We start from the raw sequence: 24,544 nt of genomic DNA, 5'->3' as shown, positions 1-24,544 counted from the left end.
TTTTCAGGAGTTTTTCACGACTTACAAAAGTACATAGTATGATTTTGGTCCGAATTTTGATTCATTTTTTGATCAATTCGATATCGCTGATTATGATTTCAGAAATTTACATTTTCAACTTCGCAGTTTCGTTTTTATATAGGCTTCACCACATCTTGAATGTGTATGTTTAAAAGCAACATTGAAAGAAACAAAAAGTTGGAAATAATATTTTATGAATTTTTATTGTCAATAAAAAGTTTCAAAATAGGGTTATTACAGATGGGTATCTACATAAGTAGGTACTTGATTTTTATGTAATAATGATTTTTTAAAAATTAATAAAAATAATTATGTACGTATCATAAGTAGGTACATGTTATCTATACGTAGCTTAAATCTATAAAATGAATCATTTAGTCACTCGTGGTCATTCAAATAAGTAAGTATGAAATAAGCAATACGATTATATTGTCCATGGTGTCCATCAGAGCAACAATTTTCATTAAAATAATGCCAAATGGAATGATGTATCTGATTAGGCTCAATGATTGAAATTAAGTATTCCTGAATTTGGATGCAGGATGCATATATCAAGCATTCAATACAGTTTTGAGAATTTACAAAATAAGATGGCGAACATTCAAGGAGATTATAAGCAAAAATACCTAACCTCATGTCTTCAACAATAAGACCTTGGGGGAAAAAATCAAAGGAAATTGACAGAAATACAAAAGGCGAGAAAATCTGGATTAATATTACAACAGAATAAAATGAAAAGCAGAGGTTTGGGGGCCTCTCGATTCGATCTTATGGGAACACTCATCAAATAGCGTCAAGTGCTTGCAATGAATAGTACATGAAAAAACATTCAAGGTAAACGTGTTGTTTAGTTTTAAAATGGAAGGAGAGAACACCGTTGAAAGAAAAAGTGCCAATTACCTAATTTCTTAAATCTGATTAAACATTTTGCTGAAGCATTACAATTGCCCAACAAATTCTTAAGGTGCGAGGTAATTGGGAATATCTACGATATTTTTCGATACTTAATCTGGTGTAAGTATTTGGCAATGAAACTAATTTTATGCTAACTCACCCTCCTCTCTCAATAAGAGTTAACCGGGAAAAAATCACCAAAATATCTCCACAAACACTAAAATTATCAACTTTCACGTATTGAAACAATTTTCTGTATTTTTTAGTCATTTTTTTGTTTTTGGTCAATTTTTAAATTTTTAACTCTCGTAAAGACCCACCTGAAACAAATAATTATATTTTTTTGAGATTTTCGAATACGTTTTTGAACCTTCCGAGAACTAATTTGATATTACGTTGGCAAAAAAAAACTCCAAAGGGGCTTTTGCAGAAAGGATGCAAAACCAAGCTCAAATTTGGCATTATTTTGATGAAAATCTCTCAAAGGTGCACTTCAATGCAACTCAATTTGGTTTTTAAAGAACTTAGGTATGCAACTAAAATTAGATAACTGACTTAAGACTAAACACACAACTCGCGAAACAGGGAAAAACTCGACTAATATCACAATATTTGGAACATATAAAATTACGATTACATCCATTTCAAAATGAAATGAAATAAACCTTACTACATCTTAAATGAAATAAACCTTATTTCTACATCTTAAATATATAAGGCAAAATGCCAATACTTGATCAGGGTACCAAATCTTGGTCAGTTCACTGAACTCTATACTCTTACACTGGAACGCTTACGCTGCATATGGTCCAATGTTAAACTACCCGGTCGAGCAAGTTAGAAAGAGATAGCTATATGAATAGAAGTTGTTATCCTTGTCTAGCGCGTTGCGTATTCATTTCATTCATACAGTAGCGTGATTTTTTTTGTTTTTTTTTTTAAATTTTTGCAACTTTTTGCTGATTTTTTTTATTTTATACAATTATTAATATTTCAAGATGAAATTGAGACATCGGCGATCCTAGGAATTCAGAAAATTGCTTTTAAAAAATGAATTATTTACAAAAGTGAACAAGGTATTTCAAGTTGAAATTATGTTTCGTAACAGAACTTTAAGACTTTTTTATAATGACTCTAACTTTTCACGTTTTTTTTTCACGGTAAAAATTGATTTCATATATTACAACGGAGACATTTATAGACATTTATGTAATGGTAAAAAAAATTTCAAAGTGCTTATGCAGCTGTGTAGGGAAGGTACTTGGACAAGTGACTAAAAAAGGAAAACAGGTACACGATTGAAAATTTTTGAAGAATAAAAATAAAATATATCCGTATTATCCGTTATCTTATCACAGATAGATAAATGAAGGAGTTGAAAAATCTGAGTTCATTTTTTCCCCTCAAAACTTGATTTAAATTACTAAATTAGGTTCAACCTCAACCTATTTGATAAATGAATTGGAAAATGAACAACTTCTGGAGTTCTGGATTTAAAATTTTCGATTTCATTCAATTTTAAAAATGTATTTGTGCATTCTTTGTCTTGTGCAGCTCTTGAATGAGTTTGAGTTTGAGGCTTCATTGAGTGATAAATTCTTCAAAAATTTTCAATCATGTACCTGTTTTCCTTTTTTAGTCACTTTTTCATGTATCTAGCCTACACAACTGACAACACAGCTGCATAATAGGTAATTTCGTTTATTTATTATAATGTAGTACATAAATATATATAGAATATTGCTGGAAAATTTAAATTATTCAATATTCACTTAAATATTTTTCTAATTTGAATTAAGTATTTCAATTTCCAGATCATGAGTTTTTAAATTTTATTGAATAAGTACTGCTACAAATTATAATATTTCAACTTGAAGTATCTGGTACACTTTTGTAAATAATTCATTTTTTAAAAGCAATTTTCTCAATTCCTACGATCGCCGATGTCTTAAAAGTGATCTTGAACATCAATACTCGTATAAAATAAAAAAATTCTACAAAAAATTGCAAAAATTAAAACAAAAAACAAAAAAAAAATCACGCTACTGTACGGATGAAATGAATACGCAATACTTACCAACGCGCTAGACAAGGACAAGAACGTCTTAACATATATCTATCTCTTTCTAACGCGCTCGATCGGGTCACGTGGTATCGTAAGCGTTCCAGTGTAAGAGTATAGAGTTCAGTGGGTCAGTTTTTCAACACGCTGTGACGTCACACATAAAGGTCTGTTGAGGCTGCTACCAATCTTAAGTAATAGAGGAGATCTTTATCTTTGATTTAAACCACCCGGCCGATGAAATAAAGTATATTGAGTGTTTTTTTTAACAGAGTTTGAAAATTGTTTGGATTGAAAACGTGTAAAATTTCTTACTTTCAAAATTACTATTTCAGAAAAATAAAGATTAAAAGTAATTTTATGGATATTTTGGGTATAGTTTTGGTTTAGTGTACAGTATACACTGTATTAACGATTTTCACCATGTTTGGACATTTTTGAAATTTTTTTCATAGTGCGAGCTAGCTTTGAAAGTAAGTCAAAATTCAAAACAAAAACATGAATTACAAGGTCGTTAATACAGATAAATCAATTCTAATGAGTGTAGAAGCATTCTATAATACTGTACTAATAACTTCGATGAAAAACTGCCTTCTGAGTGTTTCATGGGAACTTGGGATAAGACAAGCCGCCAAAAGGCCCGAGCACTTTCAATTTCCCACTAGCGCACCGTGGGATTTTGATCGACGCTCGGGCAATTATCACAAGTGACCAAGTATTTGGCACCTTTTTTTAAAAATTCAAATATTTGTCCCTCCTTTAGTTTTGGGATTTGTGGGTTCCACCTTGCACTTTTGTGACTCATTTGCCATCTAGTGTCAATACATTCTTAAAAAATTTTAATCGGAGGGGTTTTGGAGGTTTTTTCAAACGGAAGTGGGGAGGGGAAGAGGTGATTTTTGAAAACTCGCACCCCCCCCCCCCTTCAACATTTTCTAAAAGGATGAAATTTTCGTATGCCAGTTCAAAATTTACCCCCTGACCACCACAGACCCCCCCCCCCTGGAGGCTTCAAAAAAACCCGATCAAGTATTGGCACTTTTTGCCTCAAGTACAAACCGTGATACAAAAGAAGATGGTCTCAATACAGCTCAGAGGCTCGTTGCTGGTTGAAATAAACGCAGGATTTGAGAAAAAGACGGCCGTTCCTCTGGATCCCATCTCCAGCAAGATTCCGAAATACGTTTGATGTGCTCTGGGCAGTCTTCGTTTTCAATTTCTAGAGTACCTCCATCTTGAACAAACTTGTTAGCCTGAAATTGTAAAAGAATGAATTAGTACAATGCAGTATGGGCTTTTCTCCTCGAATGGACGATCAGACATGGTGAAACAAGTCTGAAAAATATTATCACGTTGGTAGGTACTTACGTCACTCAAGTGCATGTCATCGTATGGCCTCCTGCCTCCGCTGTAAATTTCCCATAGAACTATACCATAAGCCCACACATCCGATTTTTCGGAAAATGCAAGATCAATACACTCTGGCGCCATCCAACGCGCGGCTGCTCTCAGGTCTCCTTGTTGCTGTTTAAAAAAAAAACAAAGAAATATAGTTTTTAGGGCTATTACGAGTATTTATTCGTATGTAGGTAGATAGCTATTTCATTTTACCTGATAAATTCCATTTTCGTCAGCATATCCGGATAGTCCAAAATCGGCAATTTTGATGGTAAATGCGCTGTCGACGAGACAATTTCTGCACGCCAGATCTCGATGAACGATTCCATTTTCCGCTAGGTACTCCATGCCACTTGCAATATCCCGGCACATTCGCGTTAGAATTACCTGCAATACAAACGAAATTCATTAAAATAAGCTCAAATATAGATAATTACAATTTAAATTTCTTTCTATTGTATCTACCTACTACATACCTGTGAGAGCACATAGTTAGGTTTTCTAATCATGTTCCAGAGATCCCCATACCTCATGAACTCAAAAATCACCGCTACAAGGGAGGAACCATCATCAGCTGTAAAGTACGAAAAAAAAATCTAAGTAAATCTAGAATCCAACATAAACAAGCGAATAATACTTAAGAAAGGACTTTAAATTACCGATAACTTTTCCGATCAATTTCAAAATGTGAGGATGGTTCAAATTCTGCATTATTTCGACTTCATTAAGAAGCTGCTCGTCATTTTCCTGCAATTTTGAGGCGTATTTAAACGCCAGGGTTTGTCCTCCAAAGCAGCCTATAAAACAAAATATATAAGGTAATTAAATTCTATTTCATTGATAAAGATGTTTGTTCAAGTGGATATACTCACCAAGATGGACATTTCCAAAACCTCCTTTTCCAATAAAGTCCAAATGCGGTACATCACTATTTCCCAAAATTAGCATTTGTGGAGGAGGATTTGAAACGATGGAAACCGATCGATGAGGTGAAGGAATTTCAGGATTTGGTGGATTTTGAAAACGTACAGCATTGTAATAAAGGAACGATAAGCAGGGTGAAGTAGATCGTGCAGAAGGTGGTCTAGGAGGAATATGAGCTGGTGGAAGAGAAGCTCGTGAAACTCTGTTTTCCTCATCAGAAGTTTCGACGTCACGTTCGGTCTGCGGACTCCAAGTGCATACGAGTATCTGCTTACGATAGAGAACAGAACCGATTCCACATAGCACTGCTATAGCTGAGAGTATAATAATAGCTACAAAGGGCACCAGCGACTCTGACGAGGTTGGAGCTTCTGTTGAGCTTGGTGCTTCTGACGAGCTTGACGCGTTTCCTGAAAATACACATTGAAAAAATTAGTCATTAGTCATTTTCAGTAGATTTTGTCAAAAATCAAAATATATCTCGAGTAATTGAACATTTTCGAAGATTTTTCTACTAAGATTTGTCAAAGCATACAAATAATAGATACATTTGAAGAGCTCAATTCCAAAATGTGCTTTGTCCCAGATTTTTGTTTTTGGCAAATCACAAACAAAATTCGTGAACACACAAAGATGTTTTAATGTCAATTTTCAATATCAGACAATGTAGTGTAAAGTATTTCGAATATTTTCCCTGCAATTTTTTTTTTCAAAATGGCACCTAATTTGTTCAATCTGTGTACGAAGTCGCCAAAAATGGGACTAAGCACGTTTTGGCACTGCATACAGATTATTTTCCAAAATTATCACGATGAAATGTGGTATTTAGCAGGTTTTGGACTGGTACAATGTTTTGTTAGGTAACAGACTACTGCACCCAGTTGGACTTGGCACATTTTGGAGTGGTAGGTTGGTTCAATAGTGTTGAATAAAACGAATTTTACATGAAATTCTGCATTCAATGTACTAGATAGCGCGTTTAAAAACGAATTTTCGGCTATCTGACGTCCTACCTAACTGCGTAACAGTCCCATCTAACGGAATTCACTGAAAACGCATTTTTGAAAAAATTGGACAAAGCACATTTTGGAATTGAGCTCTTCATTTACGTTGGTACATTTCATACAGTAATCAAATCTGATGAGAGATTTTGAGGGTAGGTATTTAACAGTCTTGTAATTTATGCGGTGGATTTACAACTTCTTCAATCCACATATTTTATGCATTAAAATTCGTCTAGAAAAAATTGTAAGTAGGTAAATAATTTCTTTTATGCATCAAAACAAAATGCTTAATTACATATGATATAGGTACTCACACGATTTTTCTACTCAACTTAATGTGCATGAGTAGTTAGGTAGGTACATACATACGTGTATGATGATATCAATTATTAGTTACTTACGTAGAATACTCATAAAATGTTCAGTACTTTTTTAATATTAAGTATAGCTACTTATTTATTACAAATATCTACTTACTCAATAGGTATCCTTAAGTCGGCAGCACATCTTATGCTTCTAACAATCTTGATCCATTTTAGGTATTACAAGAACACAACACCTACAGCGTTTTCAAAGTGTACTCGTAGGCACCCCATTTGAACATTTTTTTCCATATTTCGATTATGATAACATGACAGGAGAAATTTATAGATAGGTAACATTTAAAAAATGAAAACAGCATAATTTCATAGGTAGATATGTATCAGGTAGGTACAGGATAGAATAATGAACATTTTAACAAATAGGAAAGTAGGTAGGTATTTATCAAATTGAATACCACCTGCACAAAAGATAATCAAAGTTCATTAAATAAATCAAAATGGATTAAAATACATTCACACAGGTAGATGTATCGACCAAATCACGTAATTTTTCTTGTAAATATTGGTATTATTAGATTTTTTCAGAACTTACAATTTTTCCGCAGATTCGCATGTACTTAGGTAATAAATTGCTCATATAGGTACCTACTTCACCAGGAATTATTGCATCGAATTACATGATATGGAGATTTCAATTCAAGTAGGTATAATGCACATTTGATTTTCGATACACTTCAGGAGGGTGTAGATGTTGTAGAACAATAACACACTTATTGGACCAATAGAAAGACGTGATCTGTGCGCTCAGTCAATCAGATATCATCAGATATCGTATACTCCATTACCTGCTTAAGTGCTCCCAAGGTCAAATGTGCACCCTGTAGGTCCATCAAAATACAAAAAATCTCACACAAATTAATAATTTCAATTAAAAAATAATTATAATACCTACTTAAACGTTAATTTATTCGGACACACACTTAAATACATCATTATTCATAGGTAATGCTTTAATATATTGCATGACAGTTTCTTTCTTTCTTTTTTTTCCGTATTAAAAAACAAGGTAAGTACCTAAAAATGAATTGCACACACATTTGTAATATTTACGTAACTATAGATGAAAGATGTAGGTATTGAGATAAAATAAATTAAATGAAATGAGAGATCAATTTCATCAAAATATTAATAATCTCAAATCTGTAACTAAATAAACATACAATGAAAATAATACGTAACATAGGTAAGTACCTAGCTAAGTACAAGATATTCGATATACTAATGAAATTGAATTAAGTACCATTGATACCAACTTCTTCAGCATATTACCTAACCCTATAGAACGATATATATTGGATGAAATTTTACCCATGAAATCAGATTAAATTTTTTTCCAAGATTAGAATAACCGTACCCAATAAACAATACTTTACACCCAAACAGGATTTTGCCCAATTTTAAATAATGTAATACCTACCTACTGAGGAAACTAGTTTAAAATCGATTTGCACAACATAATCTATACCTACTTGATTACACGAACACGTAAAAAAATGGATGATTAATTCAAAGTAGCACGATGACATATATACCTATTCGTAACAATTAATAAAAATGCACTAATGGATAAAATTTGAAATTCCTAAATCAACATAACGAAATCGTAAAATGTTAGATGTCTATTCTGAAACAAAAAAACATTATGGAGAAAATTTTGTTACAGCTATAGTAATTAAGTTATGCATAAAATTAAGTTTTACTCGAACAATATGCAAAGAACATGCACAGGTGAATTATTAAGTAGGTAAGGTACCTACTTATGTATTTATGCATCATGCAGTACATTTTTTACATACCTACATATGAAGGGATTTAAGAAATTATTGAGAATTATATCAGATAAAACAAAGAAAATCGCATAAATAATTTGTAAAAACTGAATGAAATTTGTTTGAAAAAATATAAATAATTATACAGATGAGACCCAAAAATTCAGAAATAATAAATAGATATGTACATTTTTTTCATGGATATCAAATGCTTATTTTACTTACAAAAAAAAAAATCTGAAAGCACATAACAAAAATAATAAATAGACCTAAGGCAAAAAATATAGGTAAACTTGACACGATTTTATCGATTTTGCATTATTATCAAATTTATAATCACTGTCTGTATTATGTTTTATCATTTTTTTCATTATAATAAGCACCCAATTTTCATAAAATTAGAGTTAAAATTAGAGTATGTACCCAAGTACCCACTATTGGAAAAAGTGCATTACCTGCAGGATAGAGGTAGAGGTGTACCCAAGCGAATTCATTCAAGTTATTTTTTGAACGGCATACGTAAGTGTTACTATCCGATTCAACTGATCTGTTTGACTCGACTCTTTCCTCGAATGGTGAGATGTTATAAATTGATGCTGAACCCTGAAAAATAGTGAAGAAGAAAAAAAAACTGAAAATCATACTTTGCAATATCGTGTTTTTGATCTTTTTTTTTTTTAAAGAAATAACATTGGATTTTTTTCAATGTGCTTTTTTTCAAATAGGTAGGTACTTAATCGTAATAGCCTCTTACGTATTTACGTACGTATATTGGGTAGGTATATCAAAACTTGGAGTCGAACTCAACAGGAATGTAAGGTGAAGTTTCGAATATTATTATGTCATGCGAGACAGTTGAAAAGTGATCTACACGATTATATTTTGACACCCCTAATCAAATTTTGTCGTTTCACTCTGCTCACACAGAATACTTTAGTTTTCATAAATTTTGACCTACCTATTATCAAATTATTTTCAAATTTTTCGCACAGGCACTTAATCTACTTTGTTCTAAGTATTTCATTCCTGCAAAAACCTATAGTGTCCATAGTACATATTTGGTATCTCTCACGTGCATCGCCAAGAAGTGAAAAAGAGTTAGGTACTTACAATAAAGGGAATGACCCAGCTGACGCCTCCTTCTGCTGAACAGCTGAAGTTGAATGCTTGACCCAACTGTAGTCTTATGTTGGTCCCGTTTTTGAAAGAGGTTCGCAATCCTGTAACACATAATTATTCCTCATAGAATTCAAGTATACCTATAAAGGTAAGTACATACATTCACGTATTAAAATTAGTGGTGTATCAAGATATGTAGAATACGACGTAATATCAATATCATGCAGAATATTTCAAGTTCAACAAAAATTCAAAAAAGTTTCCATTTCTTCGAAGACTTTCTAAAAAAAAGTCTGCTGTCAGATTGCATGACGATGACGAATGAAGCGTAGTGATGACTTAAAATACCTAGTTAGTCGTGCAGGTACTTTCCCGCTCGAGTTTATACTCGTACTACATCAGCCTATTAAATGTGAATTATCTTCATGCATGCATTATTAACGAATCATCAACAAATTAATGGACTCCAACCGTATCTCATACCTTACCTACTTGCATTATTGTTGAATTAAGAAAAAATATAACTTTCATGATAAATAAAATATTGACATGCCAGAATATTAAGTAGGTGGGTAATTCTCAAAAAAAGGTAAAAATCGTGTACATGGCAAATTTCTCAAAGGTTTTAGCATGAATTTTTTAATTTTTTTTTTTGGTCCATTCAAGGATCATCCCCCACACATTTCACATGGTATTGAGATTTTTAGCCCCTCCTTTCATTGGTGTACATTCGATTTTATACCCCAAATGTCCTTCGACTTGGCTGTCACACGCCATGTTTTTGAAAATGAATGTTATAAAGTGTCATGAACTTCATTTTTTTTGGGAAAAATTGACACATTCTCATTATCATAGAACACGAAGGTCCATTATTGTGCAAATTGCAATTGCAATAAGTCCATAGGAAGCTCACATTTCACATTTGAAAACTGTCATACACTTTTTGTGCAAATTTTAGAGCAGTTTTCAATTATTTTTGCTAGCTTCCCAATCCAACATTTTTTTCTAGCGAGTGGCTGCACTGGTTCACTGTTCTCATAGAAATGTTACCCCGCACCGTTTTTTTAAAAAACTACATTACAGCTCGTTCTGATCGGACTTATCTGTGAAGTTTTGATATTTCGCAAAATCTGTGTCCTTCGGCTTGCCTTTTTATTTACCTTGATGAACCCGCCAAAAACGATAATTAAGAAAGGGAAGTTATTCTACATGATAAGTACACATTTATTACGTGTTAAAAATCGAATAATGTCCAGTAGGTAAGGCTACGAAAAAACGTTGAGATTGTCCTTCGGCTTGTCCAGCGCCCATTTGTCCTTCGACGTGTCCATATTTCAGACAGCTGTACTTTTATCGCGCTAGTCGACATATTACACGATAATACAAGCAAAATTTGACATTTTCTCCCTCCCCACACCTCACCTCTACCCCTACCAAAAAATAAGTCCAGATTCGAACTATGCGGCCTGAAAAACATAAATCGACATATTACACGATAATATAAGCAAAATTTGACATTTTCCCCCTCCCCACGCCTCACCCTCCACCTCTACATAAAAAATAACTCCAGATTCGAATTCTACGACCTCGAAAACATATCAATCGACATATTACACATCGGTGAGGGTCGAATTCTAATTATCGCCGTTTTAGGGGGGCCGGGGTCCACAGTGGGGGGGATTGAATTGAGGACAACACTAGAAAAGGGATCTGGGACACCTATACTAATGATTCCCACTTGAAATTTTCCAAAAAAATGATTTTTATTTTTCAAAATTATCCACATCAAAATTGACCTTTTTTTTAAGAATTACCCAGGTACATACCTACCCCTGAAAATTAAATGTTCATGCAAAAAACATGAAAACTTGAAAAAATGCACCATAAAAAAGTTGAGAAATATTTAGGTGACATTATTTTATTTTGAGGGAGAGGGGTTAAGGTGTTGGATATAACTTGCTGTTGTGAGGCTATCTTACGAGTTCGAGGTTTTCATCTGAAATTGTAATGAAAATTCTCATACTCAGTAGGAAAAAAAATACCCATCTCGAACATGTTTATCTACGTGTACATTATGTTCCTTAAAACCAAATTGAGCGTAAGTAGGTAAATAGGTAACATTGTTTCAAGGTTCATAAGAGAAAAAAAAATGAAAAATGAATAAAATGATTAATTCAACCTTGGGAATTTGTAGAACATTTTTTTTAGCTGAAAATTTTCAATTTTCAACATTGACCTACCTTCATTTTTGAAGGAGCAGGACAATTTTGAAGTTTAGAAACTAATCAATTTTGGTAAAATTTTATAAACCTTTTTATACTGAAATTTCACAAAACTTGATCAGCTTCAAAGCGCCAATGCTACGAGTAAAAATTGCAATTTTCTGGCGAAAAAATACGCTGTTATGAGTGAAATCATAGCAGCGAAAAAATTATAATTTGAAATTGTGAAAATGAGCAGAAGAGCTGAAATTACGAGTAAGTAATGTTAAAAGTCTCAGTTGAATAAATCTAATTATTTTTCGAGATCAATTTCAAAGTTTAAAATGAATTTAATTTATTCACTTATCTAATTGAAAATTTCAAGCAACGCGAACGATTTTTTAGCTGTCATGCAATTGTACACCCTGTAAAATAATTTAGCTACCTCGTACGTGAGCGCGATCAAAAATGTACCTTAAAAATAAAAATTGAGCATCAAGAGGAAACATCGTTTCAAGGTTGAAGGAAAGGAAGAAGAGGATTTCCTCAAATATTATTTATCGACCAAGCAAGTACCCTCAATATCGAAACAAAATTCTTTATAAAAGTGTAATATGAGTATAAAATCGCGTATTTACGGCGAACTGGATAGGCAACTTATTTCACTTTTTTTCTACGCAGAGTTTCTTATTAGGAGAGAGTGGCGAAGAAGGGAGTACATAATTATTATAATCGACGTCCGTCGCGTCGTAGGTTATCTGATTGAATTTACACAGACAAAAACGAGTATGCAAATGTCAATCCATAGTACAATTGTGCCGTTCAGAAAAAAATGAATCATTTTATTATAATCAGTTTTTTGTTGGATCTTGAAAAAATGTTTGCTTGTGACTTGCGTAGGTAGGTAGGTACCTACGTACATATTTTAATCAGAGATAACTTGAAAAAATCAAACAAAAAATCGAAAAATCAGTGTTTTGCGATTGCAACAACTTGAATTCGATGAAAATCGATTATTATGATCACATAAATATTGAAATTTTCTTCCATTTGCCCCAGGTTTGGTCTCGAGTCATTTCTCTCTCCTCCTCTATTTTTTAAAGGCCATTTTTACTACAAAAATTTAGATTTTTTTCAAAATCCAAATGCACTAAATTTTTTTACTCCTCAGTGTGAATTTAATTCGACTCTAAACTCATTTCTGAAAATTTTCGACTTGTCTGGTTCTTTTCGTGAAAAAATCAAGCAAGTTTTGCAATTGCAACAACTTGAATTCGATTATTATGATGACATAAATATTGAAATTTTCTTCCATTTGGCTCAGATTTGGTCTTGGCTCATTTCTCTCCCCTCCTCTATTTTTTAAAAGCCATTTTTACTACAAAAAATCAAATTTTTTCAAAATCCAAATGGATTAAATTTTATTACTCCTGTGTAAATTTAATTCGACTCTAAACTTATTTTTGAAATTTTTTGACGTGTCTGCAGGTTGTTTCCTCGTGGTCTTCAAATGCATTTAATTTATTTACTCGTAAATTTCAAAATATGATTTTTCATTCAGGTCAAAAAAAATTTTCAACTAAATAAATACCGAACCCTTCGGATTGGAATGCCACGGTGACGCAAAGAGAGGAAATCAACAGGTACCTATACCCAGGTCAACGCACAGAGGGTATCAGAGAACCGTCGCACATGTGCCTCCTGGCGTGTCTAGTGCAGTGTTGCCAACCAAAATTTCGAAAATTTTCTAGTTTTGGAGAAAAAAATCCAAGCATTTTCTAAAAATTCCTAATTTTTTACGCATTAAAAATGCCCATACGTGAGGGAGAGGTAAAATATCTGGCCATCCCCCTCCCCTCAGCGATTTTTCTTCAGAAAATCGCCTTAATACGTTGAAGTTGAATAATTGGTAATTCAAAAATTCCGCAACAAATGAAGAGAAACATTTTTTTGAACACGAGAAAATACGAATCATACGTACGAATGCCTCGTCTTCTCGAACTTGTAGTCAAACGAAACCTCAACTTCTCTTAGATAAATTTTTAAACTTTTCATTTTCCCTTAGGCCTAGTTCGGATTAAAAATTCGGTATAAAAATGAAATAAAATATATTTTTATTCCTGAAAATGTTGAAAAATCCCTGACAAAAAAATCACAGAATTGTCGAAAGTATTAAAAAATCCCTCAAAACAGGGGTAAATCCCTGAGGTTGGCGATACTGCAATGATGTCGTGTTATACGCGTTCAATATCCACGTGGCATAATATTTCAACCGTTAAAATCAAGTTTTCTCTATTCCGTATTGTGCGAGAAACTGACAGAAAAGCCGAAAATAAACGAGGAAACAGAAACATGATTGAGGGGTGGGGGGGGGGATGAAAACGGAAACACGTTTCTGTTGAACTGTAAAAATAATACGTAAAGAGGGAAACTTTCTGAGATTATCAAGAAAGGTCACAAAAAATCATCTTTACCCATTATTACCAATGTATGAACACGATTTTTTTCAATTTTTTTTGTGCCTATTTTTCTTCCTGGCCAAAAGTTGTCACGATGACCATTTTCATGATAAAATCATAAACTAGATATGCCTAACCTATTAAGTCCAGATAAATGCAACTCTTTTCCCATTAGGTACCTAACATATCTATACCTACCTATCTGCTAGAGACTGATCAGTAAAATTAATTTTATAGGCACTTTTATTCACGAATGAAAATCAATTCTTTGAAAAAATGTCCAAAACAGAGTGAATAGGTATACTCGTACAAAGGTATTAAACTTTTCGTCACACTTCTGTTTCATTTTATTATTGATGTAACTCGGCCAATCAGGGACAAAATAAATATTTGGTTTGCATTTATCACGTAAAACTCTTATTTTATTAATCATCATTGATTATTCATTCATGATGAATATTGCATTCTGAGAAGATCGTAAAATATGTATTTCACAGTCTCACAGACATAAATACCTACTCAATACTCATGCATGCATGCTTTTCTCCACCATAGCAACTTTACTAAGCCTTCTACCAATTCAAAACTCAACCTGATTTGATTATCATCTTTCGAAAGTCTCGAAAGTTTTACATAAAATGATATTCAGCATTTTGAAAAAGAAAACTCTACACAAATAGATGTATGTAGTTCACCACCCGCATTTTGTAAAAAAAATTTACTCGTAAAATCAATCTTAGAAATTTCGCCCCATCTGCTATTTTTCCATAAGAAAAAATGTAAGACAAAAAGAGAGAACAGGATGTTAGCTTCGAACTTCCTGTATAGTATGGTAATGGAAAGATAAAGCCATAGTTTGGTGACCGTCAGTTGCTATATCCCCACAAAACAGGTATAACCGCTCGTACTTGGAAACAATAGAAATGCTTTTAGTCTAAGATAAGATGCAGGTGTAGGAACCCTTTTGGGAGTCACGTACACATCGGCAATGTTAGGTTTAGAGCGAAAAATTATCCTTTTCAAATCACTCGGATTCCAAGAATTTTGTTTAGAAAATGCTGATTGCCGGTAAATTTTTGCATTATAGATTACGTATAATCCATACACGAAAAAGTGCTCTAGAAGTCGATTTGTATTTTTTTATCGGGGACCAAAAAAATGCGCTGCCAAAATGAAGGTACTACCTGCCCCATTCAGAAAAGTGCAATTTTGAAATTTTTACCTCGCACAACAAGGGGACCCTCAAAAAGGTGATTTTGGGGACATGGTCAGGACCGAAAAAACTCGACGGGGTTGTGTTGGGGGACTTCTCCCGATGCCAAATATGTAATTTTTTTCCGTGAAACCCTGCAAAACTGCATTCTATGGCACTTTGAATGCGATTTTTATGCATTTTTGGCCATTTTTGATGGTAAAATGGCTCTTATGTCCAGGATATGGCTAGGGACCGAACGATTCTTGGACGTTTGTTAGACAGGGCTGTTTGAAGCCCAACTGCGCAAAAACAGCGAAAAAATACGATCACAACGCGATTTTATGAGCACTAATAGGCTTGTTACCACTCCCCGACCCCCAGAATTAAATAATGCATCGTGTATTCGACAATATCGATGCGACCCATCAAAATGGTATAAAATTTCGCGCTGAACTCTAAAATCGCAATCATTTTCAATTCTGACCCCCCCGCTGTGGAGTTGCCCCCTAAACTGAATATAACAATGATATTAAACAAACTTTACACATTACAGGTCGATACTGAGGATTTATGTGTATGCAATCAGAATGATTCTCATATTCGTGGCTTGGAAATATTTTTGCTTCAAAATTTTTCATTCAATTTCCACCCTCTCCCCTCCCCTTTAAAGACTATGTTTGAACATGAATTTGAAAACTTGAACATGACCTATCAAAATGGTATTTACGAATGATGGAAAAAGAATTGAAGAGCTCTATTCCAAAGTGGGTTAAGTCATCTTAAAAAAATGCACGTTTTACAGAGATTTTTACTTCAAAAGTGAGTTAAGTCATCGATTTTTCAAAGTGATTTTTTCAACAAGCAATTGTTCTATGTCCAAAGAAAGGAAATGTGCACCGACCTTTCGAAACAGAACAAATTTTAGCAACAAAAATTTTAAACGAATTTTTTGGTGAAAAAAATGACTTAACCCACTTTGGAATAGAGCTCTTCAATTTCACGCTCTACAATTTTTGTTGATCACAACTCTTCCTAAGATGCATAGTACTCTCATAAAATGAACATCACAGAAACATCATCAAACATTCAAACTTACCCCAGGATGAGGAAAGAAACACCCAAACTACAACGGAAACCATAGCAAACATGAAGGACGGCATATTAAAGATAATTCTGCTGGAAGTCGTAGATAGATACAAACCACGAACGGGTGACAGGAATCCCGATCACGATGATCACAAACGCACTGTCCTCGATTTTATTACTCGTAATAAGTTTAAAAACACGATTTTAAAACGTTTAAAAGAAACGACAATCGAAGTTCAATAATTTAAAACACGAAAAAAAACCGACATTTTTGATATACACGAAAAAAAGATGCGACAAGCGTAAAATCACGAGAGCACAGTTAAAGTACGTAATCAAGAACAAAATCGCAAAGCATCAAACAGTCGACAAATAGGTACTGAACTCGGTTCGTTTCCTGTATCCCTGATTTGGAATTAGTTGCGAAAACGGAACCAGTTCACCCCCCCCCCCTCCTCAGTGCGTAGTTGGTTTAAGGGATGGAAATTTTTTTCACCATAAGCAGTGCTACCAATCGCATTGGTTTACACGTAATACTTATACACGAGCAGTTAAGTACCGATGCTTAATTGTGTAAATTACCTAATACAGGATTTTCTACAAACATTTTTTTTTTTACATAATTAACTATCTATGGAGGTATTCTTATTCATCAATCGAGTTCAGAAATTTTGAATTAAAAAAAAAATGGAACCAAGCAGTTTGCTATTGTACAGAAGCGTTTTTGATTTATGTGGTGGTATTATTTTTACCATTTACAGTGCTACCAATCGTAGTGATTTACACGTAACTTTTCACGAGCATTAAGATTTCTAGTATTGTTGACATTATTAAAGTTGCATGGGTAAAAATTACTTTAGATATACCTGTAACATGGATGCGTATCCGAGCAAATTGAGTAACGTCGTTTTTTGGTCTACATATGTAGTCTCCACTATCACATTTCGTGGTCTGGTTGATTACAATACTCGACTCATAACTTGAAACGTTTTTTACCAACGCATTACTCTGAAAATATTCATAATATTAATTTTAAAATACATTTTTAAACGGATCAAGATGTCTTGAAATGTAAACTCATATTGCCACTTGGCTTGAAAATCTCTAATATTTATTCTTTTATCTTTAGGAAATGAAATAGCTACGCTGAAAAAAATTGTCCAAAGGAGAAGACTTTAAAATACGTATTAGAAAATTTAAGTATCTTATACCTAAATACAGAAGTATTCGATACTTCGAATAAAAACGTTGAAAAAATTCATTATCGTTTTCAGCTTTTCAGAAAGTAGGTACCTAGTTATTAACGTTTTTTTGTTCTTATATGAGATGAAATTTTAATGACTATTTTGCAATATTGTTTCTCGCACTTCAAAGTAAAAACTAGTTAAATAAGCAGAGATACTCACATCGTCTGGAATGAGCCATTCTATTTCTACGTCACTGGAACAATTCATTATCAATGTTTGACGTCGAAAAATTTCCAACTCAGTATTATTTGTGAAAGAAAATTTCAAACCTGTAAAACGTACCTAATTAGTTGGTGAGTATAAAAAAATTATCTAAGCGAAGGTCACGACATTGTCATGAATTGGAACTCTTAAAATTTCGAATTTTCGCAGGTTATCGTGAATAAGTAGAAATTATTAATGAGCTATATTCCTCAACACGTTGAACTGTTAAGACGGAAATGACTTCGATCACTTCAGATCACCAAAATAATTGAATTTGTAAAAAAAAAGTATATGGCACCCATAAAATAAAATGAATAAATTTAAAAAAAAATTAAATTCGTGGACTCGGATTTAGGTAATTTTTGTTCGAAATGGTTAACTATACCGTCCAACCTAAACGTTAGATAGATATCGTCGTATTCACGGCAAATCGGTTATGCAAAACTATTAACGTCAAAATATCACTACTCGAATCGAAAATTAAGTTAGTACTACGGTTTCACTTATTTACTTTCGAGTTTTGAAGTTACGATAAAATTTTATCCCTTACCCTCCAAAAGTAATATCCAAGTAAATAATACTCGAGCTCAGCAATCTGGAATTAGTGAGAATTTGTGTGGTCTAATGCCAAGTAAAATAAAAATAGGTGCTGATTTCCTTAATTCATCTTCACAATTTTCTTAGAATCCCTAATGCATCTCATGTAAACGAGCGCTTCCTACCTGCTGTTCGATGTCACCTGTAGTATAATGTGCTACTCAACATCGTTAATTCAGTCAAATTATATACTTCATTGTGCCTATTAATTGATTCTGCTTTTCGATTCTTCTCGCGAACCATATTTCACTATCAAATTTAGTGTACATAATACGTCGTTTTGTTTCTTGAACAAACGCTTACGCTAGCACCTGATCAGTGATTCTCCATAAATGTTAGAAAAAATTCTGATGACTTTTTGTTTCATTTTTAAATCTTGAAATTGTCACTAGTCAACCAAGCAATATTTTTATACGCGTATTATTTAACAGACTCAGAAAATTTTCAACAAACTCAATAAAATAACTCGTGATTTTTTAATCACAACAATAAAATTTTTTGAATTCACTTCGTACCTAAATTGTTTCGAATTAACCAGTCTTTGCTTGTTGATTCAACTACAAATATACTAACTTCAAAATGGACTTGAAGATTTAAAAAAAATCTACGGACTTACCCCACGATGAGGCTGCAAACATTGATATCACCAGCAACACATTCATGAATGCAATTATTCGGAGTTTCAAATGGAAAAAAAAATCAAATACGAGTAAAATTTCGTAAGAACTTTGGTGAAGCTGAGTGCAATATGTGATACGAGCAAATGTCACGAGCTTATGAACTCCGAGGTATTTGTAAAGAGCAAAATCACAACTTTTAACAAACACACTAACTCACAGAATGACGACTGTTCTTCTCACTTACCTATTAAGAAGTGTAAACCTGGAAATGAAAATAAAAATATACCTACACACATTTTCCAGGAGAACCAGCATGATGCTAATTACATTAGGTATAATGCTATGAGAAGATTGTAGCAGTGTGTTGGTGTAATTTGAAGTCCATCTAGCTTGAGAATTCTAACGTCTGGTATGAAAAATCAACTCGTAGCTGAATTTTTGAGGAAACCTACGTATTAATTTTATTTCAAACTGGCACGATGTGGCATTTTTTTTTCTTCAAAATAAACCGTAAGATTCAAACTTTATATGTACCGATGAAATTCAATGTATAAATTAATTTTTTCAATCTCATTTTAAAATTGTGTCATATAGTAATGCGTTATGAGTTATAATACCACCCGATCATTTCGGAATTCCAAATTTGATATTTTCGAATAGTAATTATTTTTTCGTAAGGAAGATAGGTACTTATCACATGCAACTTCCAGCAAAATTTTCAAACCAGATGAAGCTAAACTGAAAAAGTACTTACGTACATCACCAGTCTAAATTTCAAGCGCTGAAAAGTAGTTTTTGATTTTTAAGGAATCTTTCGAAATAAAATTTGGACTGGAGCGAAAAAAATCTTGGTTTTACCTATTTGTACTAGTTGAAAATGTCTTTTTTCGATGACCCTTGCATCACCTTCAATGGCACTTCCGGAAAAATTTAGGTACATACTTACGCAAAAATAAAAATAGATTACTCACTGTAAATGAGACTCTCCATTCTATTTCTTCGTCACTGGAATGATTCATTAATAAAGTCTTATTCCCGAAAATTTCCAACTCTGTATCGTTGGTGAAAGGTAATTTCAAAATGACAACAAATAATTTTTTTATACTGAGTAATTTCAAACAGGTAAATAATTTTTTAAAAATAACTCACCACAAAACTTTGATTCTCAATTTGCATCGAATTACATGAGATAGATGGATGCATCAAAATACAGAAAATTATACGCAATGATATTTTTATTTTTATGAAAAAAGAATGAAGGTAGGTACACTACAAACTTATTCATAGGTAATGCATGCCATAGATATCTAATAAGTACGTGGCATATGTTTTTTTCAGTAGCCAAACTTTACAGAGATGCATTTCTTAAAATTGATTCACACAACATAATGTACATACTATAAGTAGGTATTCACGTAAACGTTAACGTAAACAGATTCGAAGTGAAATACGCCAGATCGTTTTAATCTCTCAAACTTAATTATTATTTGAGTACGCCTATAAGTAATAAAATGGATGATTACGTGACCGTAGAATGTTCGATGTCTATGGTTCTGAAAACAGAAAAACATGCAAAAAATTATATCAATTTGCATTAATATTAACCATATAATTAATCAAAACAATTCTTTTCGTTGAAAAATTGCAACTATTCAACAAAAACACCCAATTTTCATAAAACTAGAGTTGACATTCGAGTAGGTCCCTAAGTACTTATACTTACTATTGGAAAAAATGCATCACCTTCAATGTGGATGTGGAACCAAGCGAAATCACTCGGGTTGGATTTTGAATGGCATGAGTAATCGCCACTATCCGTAACAATTAATCCGTTGGACACGACACTTTCTTCGAATACTGAGATGGTATTAATTGATGCCGAACTCTGAAAAATAGTGAATAAGAAAAACAACTGAAATTCATATTTTTCAAATATCGTGCCAATTACATTCATTCGTAAAGTCATCATGCAACTCCAGGATTATCATCAATTTATTCTTAAATTTTCAAGCAGACTAAATGCATTCGTCGAATATTTAATTTTCTTCGATTTAGGTACCTACTTATTTCATTCATAGGTACAGATTCTTCACTTTGATGTCCATAACCTTGGGTATTTCTTACGTATCTACATATGTATGTACTTCTGCAACAAGTGAAAAAGAAATACTTACTCTACGTGGAATGGTCCACTTCACTCCTTGGTCTGAACAGGTGAAATTGTATTTTTGACCCAACTGGATACCTATCTCGGTCCCGTTCTTAAAAGAGTATTTCAATCCTGTAAAACGTACAACATGTATGATTAAGACTAAGAGTGTAAATACAGGATCTTAAACTTATTTTTCACGAGCTTTACGATTTTTGGAATTGATGCTGGTTTTTTTTATATTTTATTATACCTATGTATGCCTATTCGTCAATCGCGTTCAGAAATTTTGGATTTGAAACAAAAGTGGAACCACGCAAATCACTACAGGAGCTTTTTTGATTTATAACAGTGTTACCAATCGTAGGTAATGATTACATGAAATACGTGGCCACGTATGATTAAGAGAGACTATAACCACCGAATTTTTCGATAACTTTTCATCAAGCATGGAGATTTTTAGCTTTGCTGACGTTGATAGAGTTGCATGGGTAAAAAATGCATCAAGTACCTGTAACATGGATGCGTATGCGAGCGAATTGATCCCTGTTCAATCCTGGTCTGGTTGATTACAACACTGACCTCATAACTTGAAACGTGTTTTATCAATGCATCACTCTGAAAATATTTTCAAAAATAGTTTTTGAAATAAATGTTTTAAACGGATTATGATGTCTTAAAATGTAACCCCATATGGAACACTTGACTTGAAAATCTCTAAAATTTGAAACAAAAAATTGGCCAGAGGGGGAAATTTTTTAAATATCAGAAAGTGAAGTGCCTATCTATTAATACTTACTTGTATATCGTATAAAAACTGTGAAAAATTTTATTGTCGTTTTCAGTTTTTCAGACAGTACCGGCTTATTTCTGTCCGTATAGTAGTTGCAATTTTATTGACTATTATCCAAAATGGTTTCTCGTACTTCAAAGTGACAATCAGTTAGATAAGCAGAAATACTCACGTCCTCTGGAATGAGACATTGTATTTCTTCATCACTCGAACAATTCATTATCAGTGTTTGACGTCGAAAATTTTCCAACTCGGTATCATTCGTGAAAGAAAATTTCAAACCTGTAATAAAATGTAGGTACATGATCAAATGGTTGAGCGTTCTTTTTTCTAGTTTTTCTAGTTTCACTTTCTCGATTGGAAAGTGCGTTACTTATTCCATCTATCTGTATCCACTAGTACTAAAAATGTAGTTGAGTATATCCGATTTCGCTCATTTATGTCACGAATATAGGTAAGTACATAACATATGATGGTGGCAGGTAAAATAACATTGAATTCAATTTCTGTTCTAATTGGTAAACTATACCTACCTAAACGTGAGACAACGTCGTAATTGCGGCAAATCAGTTATGCAAGACTATTAACATCAAAATTCACTACATGGGTGGTCCATGCATTCCGTATCAACTCTAATCAAAAATTAAGTTAGTCCTACTCCTACGATTTCACTTATAGGTACTTATTTATTTTCGATTTTTGAAGTGACCATAATTTCAACCCTTACTCTCCAATAAAGTACATATTAGGTAAATAAATGCTCCAACTCAGCGATCTCGAATCTGTGAGAATTTGTGTGGTCTAATGCCAAGAAGAAAAAAAATACTGGTTTCGTTAATTCATCTTTGCAATTTTCTTAGAATGGCCAATACTTACATCTCATGCAAACGAACGCTTTCTAACTGCTACTTGATGTTAGGTACCTACCTGTACATATAATGTGCTATTTGTATTCAACATCGCTTATTCTGTCAAATTATCTACTTCTTCGCATTATTCAATAATTTTGCTTTTCGTTTCTTTTCGCAAATCATATTTCATTATAAAATTTAATGTCAAGAACTTAATTATAAATGAATTGTATTCTAATATGGGAAAAGGCGTAAATGAGGTGCCTATATTCAAGATAACAACGAAGTTACTACGTTAGAAAAAATTTGGATCATTTTTTGTTTCATTTTTATATCTTGAATCTATCACCAGTCAACCAAGCAATATTTTTAAACACGTATTATTTCAAAGATTCGGAAAATTTCCAACAAATTCAATAACTTGTAAATTTCCAACCGTTCCAATCGAATTTTTTGAATTGACTTCGTAAATTTTTTCGAAATAGCCACTCTTTGCTCGTTTATTCAACTACTTACTTCGAAATGGACTTGAAGATTTTTTTTAAAAATCTACTTACCCCACGATGAGGCTGCAAATACTGAAAACACCAGCAACACATTCATGAATGCAACGATTCAGATTTTCAAATGGTGTAAAAAACTCAATAGTAAGATTTCGTAAGAATTTTGGTCATAAAAAATTGAAAAAAAAAAATTAAGAACAAACTCATGAACGTCGAGATATTTGTAAAGAGCAAAATGATCATTTTTCAGCGAACAAACATATTTATTGATGCATTGTTGGTAAACCTTTAACTGAGGATTTTTTTCTTACTTAGTTGTAAAGAAGGGGTAAACCTGAAAATGAAAAAAAAGATACACGCATTCTCCAGAAGAACCAGCTTGTTGCTAATTACATTTTAATACTATGTATATGCGAGTATTGTAGCAATGTTGATTGGTATAGGTAGTCGCAGTCTGTGTGGCTTGAGAAATAATTTTACGTCTCGCATGAAAAATTCTACCTATAGCTCAATTTTCAAGCATACTACCAAACCTACCTATTCATTTTTCAAACTGTCATAATCTAGCATATTTTCTTTTGCGAATTGATGGCGTGATATTCAAACTTCATACCCTACCTGTAAAATTCAAATTGAAAATTCATATTTTCAAACTCATTTCAAAATCGTGTCTTGATAATACCTACTTTATGAGTTAAGTACCTACCTATAATATTATCCCTTCGTCTCGGGATGCCAATGATGCTGGTACCTGTTCAGTGATTTTCAAAACTTGGATAATTTCATAACCAATTTTCCACAAGGGTTTAAAATTTTGAAATTTATACATTTAAACTCGAAAAAATAAGTTTTTGAAATATTTTTTTGATAATGATTGATCATTTATTATATCCTCTTACGTTACAAGTATGTAAGAAAGCAATTTTTTTGAATATTTTTCAGCTTTTCAGGAGTTTTGCACGACTTACAAAAGTAGTATGATTTTGGTCCGAATTTTGATTATTTTTTTGGTCGACTTGATATCGCTGATTATGATTTCAGAATTCAATTTCATTTTCGCAGTTT

At 32.8% G+C, this 24,544-nt stretch overlaps 1 protein-coding gene across 3 annotated transcripts; it reads right to left on the bottom strand.

The window, feature by feature from the left end:
• Nucleotides 1-216: 216 nt before the first annotated feature.
• On the bottom strand, nucleotides 217-19,416 carry LOC135840522 (ephrin type-A receptor 4a-like). 3 transcript variants are annotated; one of them, XM_065357117.1, is made up of 12 exons: nucleotides 19,180-19,416; nucleotides 17,922-18,031; nucleotides 17,382-17,523; nucleotides 9,566-9,675; nucleotides 8,911-9,058; nucleotides 6,781-8,310; nucleotides 5,248-5,709; nucleotides 5,035-5,172; nucleotides 4,852-4,949; nucleotides 4,589-4,762; nucleotides 4,346-4,501; nucleotides 217-4,230 (listed from the first exon to the last, which is right to left on the bottom strand). In XM_065357117.1, the coding sequence occupies exons 7-12, from the start codon at nucleotides 5,321-5,323 to the stop codon at nucleotides 4,069-4,071; spliced, it is 804 nt and encodes a 267-aa protein (XP_065213189.1). In that variant the 5' UTR covers nucleotides 5,324-5,709; nucleotides 6,781-8,310; nucleotides 8,911-9,058; nucleotides 9,566-9,675; nucleotides 17,382-17,523; nucleotides 17,922-18,031; nucleotides 19,180-19,416; the 3' UTR covers nucleotides 217-4,068. The 3 variants fall into 3 exon arrangements, with proteins under 3 accessions (XP_065213189.1, XP_065213190.1, XP_065213191.1); XM_065357118.1 differs by having other exon boundaries at nucleotides 6,781-8,305; XM_065357119.1 differs by lacking the exons at nucleotides 17,382-17,523; nucleotides 17,922-18,031; nucleotides 19,180-19,416 and adding an exon at nucleotides 16,526-16,742.
• Between the last annotated feature and the right edge of the window lie 5,128 nt (nucleotides 19,417-24,544).

The sequence above is a fragment of the Planococcus citri genome, chromosome 3 (assembly GCF_950023065.1).
Source record: "Planococcus citri chromosome 3, ihPlaCitr1.1, whole genome shotgun sequence".
Classification (NCBI taxonomy): domain Eukaryota; kingdom Metazoa; phylum Arthropoda; class Insecta; order Hemiptera; family Pseudococcidae; genus Planococcus; species Planococcus citri.
The sequence above is the reverse complement of the archived record's forward strand: the minus strand, read 5'-3'. Positions and strand labels throughout refer to the sequence as shown.

Coding starts and splice junctions, on each gene's coding strand:
- LOC135840522 (XM_065357117.1), bottom strand. CDS start 5,323: ATGCTAATTTTGGGAAATAGTGATGTACCGCATTTGGACTTTATTGGA. Junction 5,173..5,247: donor TTTTGGAAATGTCCATCTTG/GTGAGTATATCC, acceptor TTTGTTTTATAG/GCTGCTTTGGAGGACAAACC. Junction 4,763..4,851: donor CTAACTATGTGCTCTCACAG/GTATGTAGTAGG, acceptor TTTGTATTGCAG/GTAATTCTAACGCGAATGTG.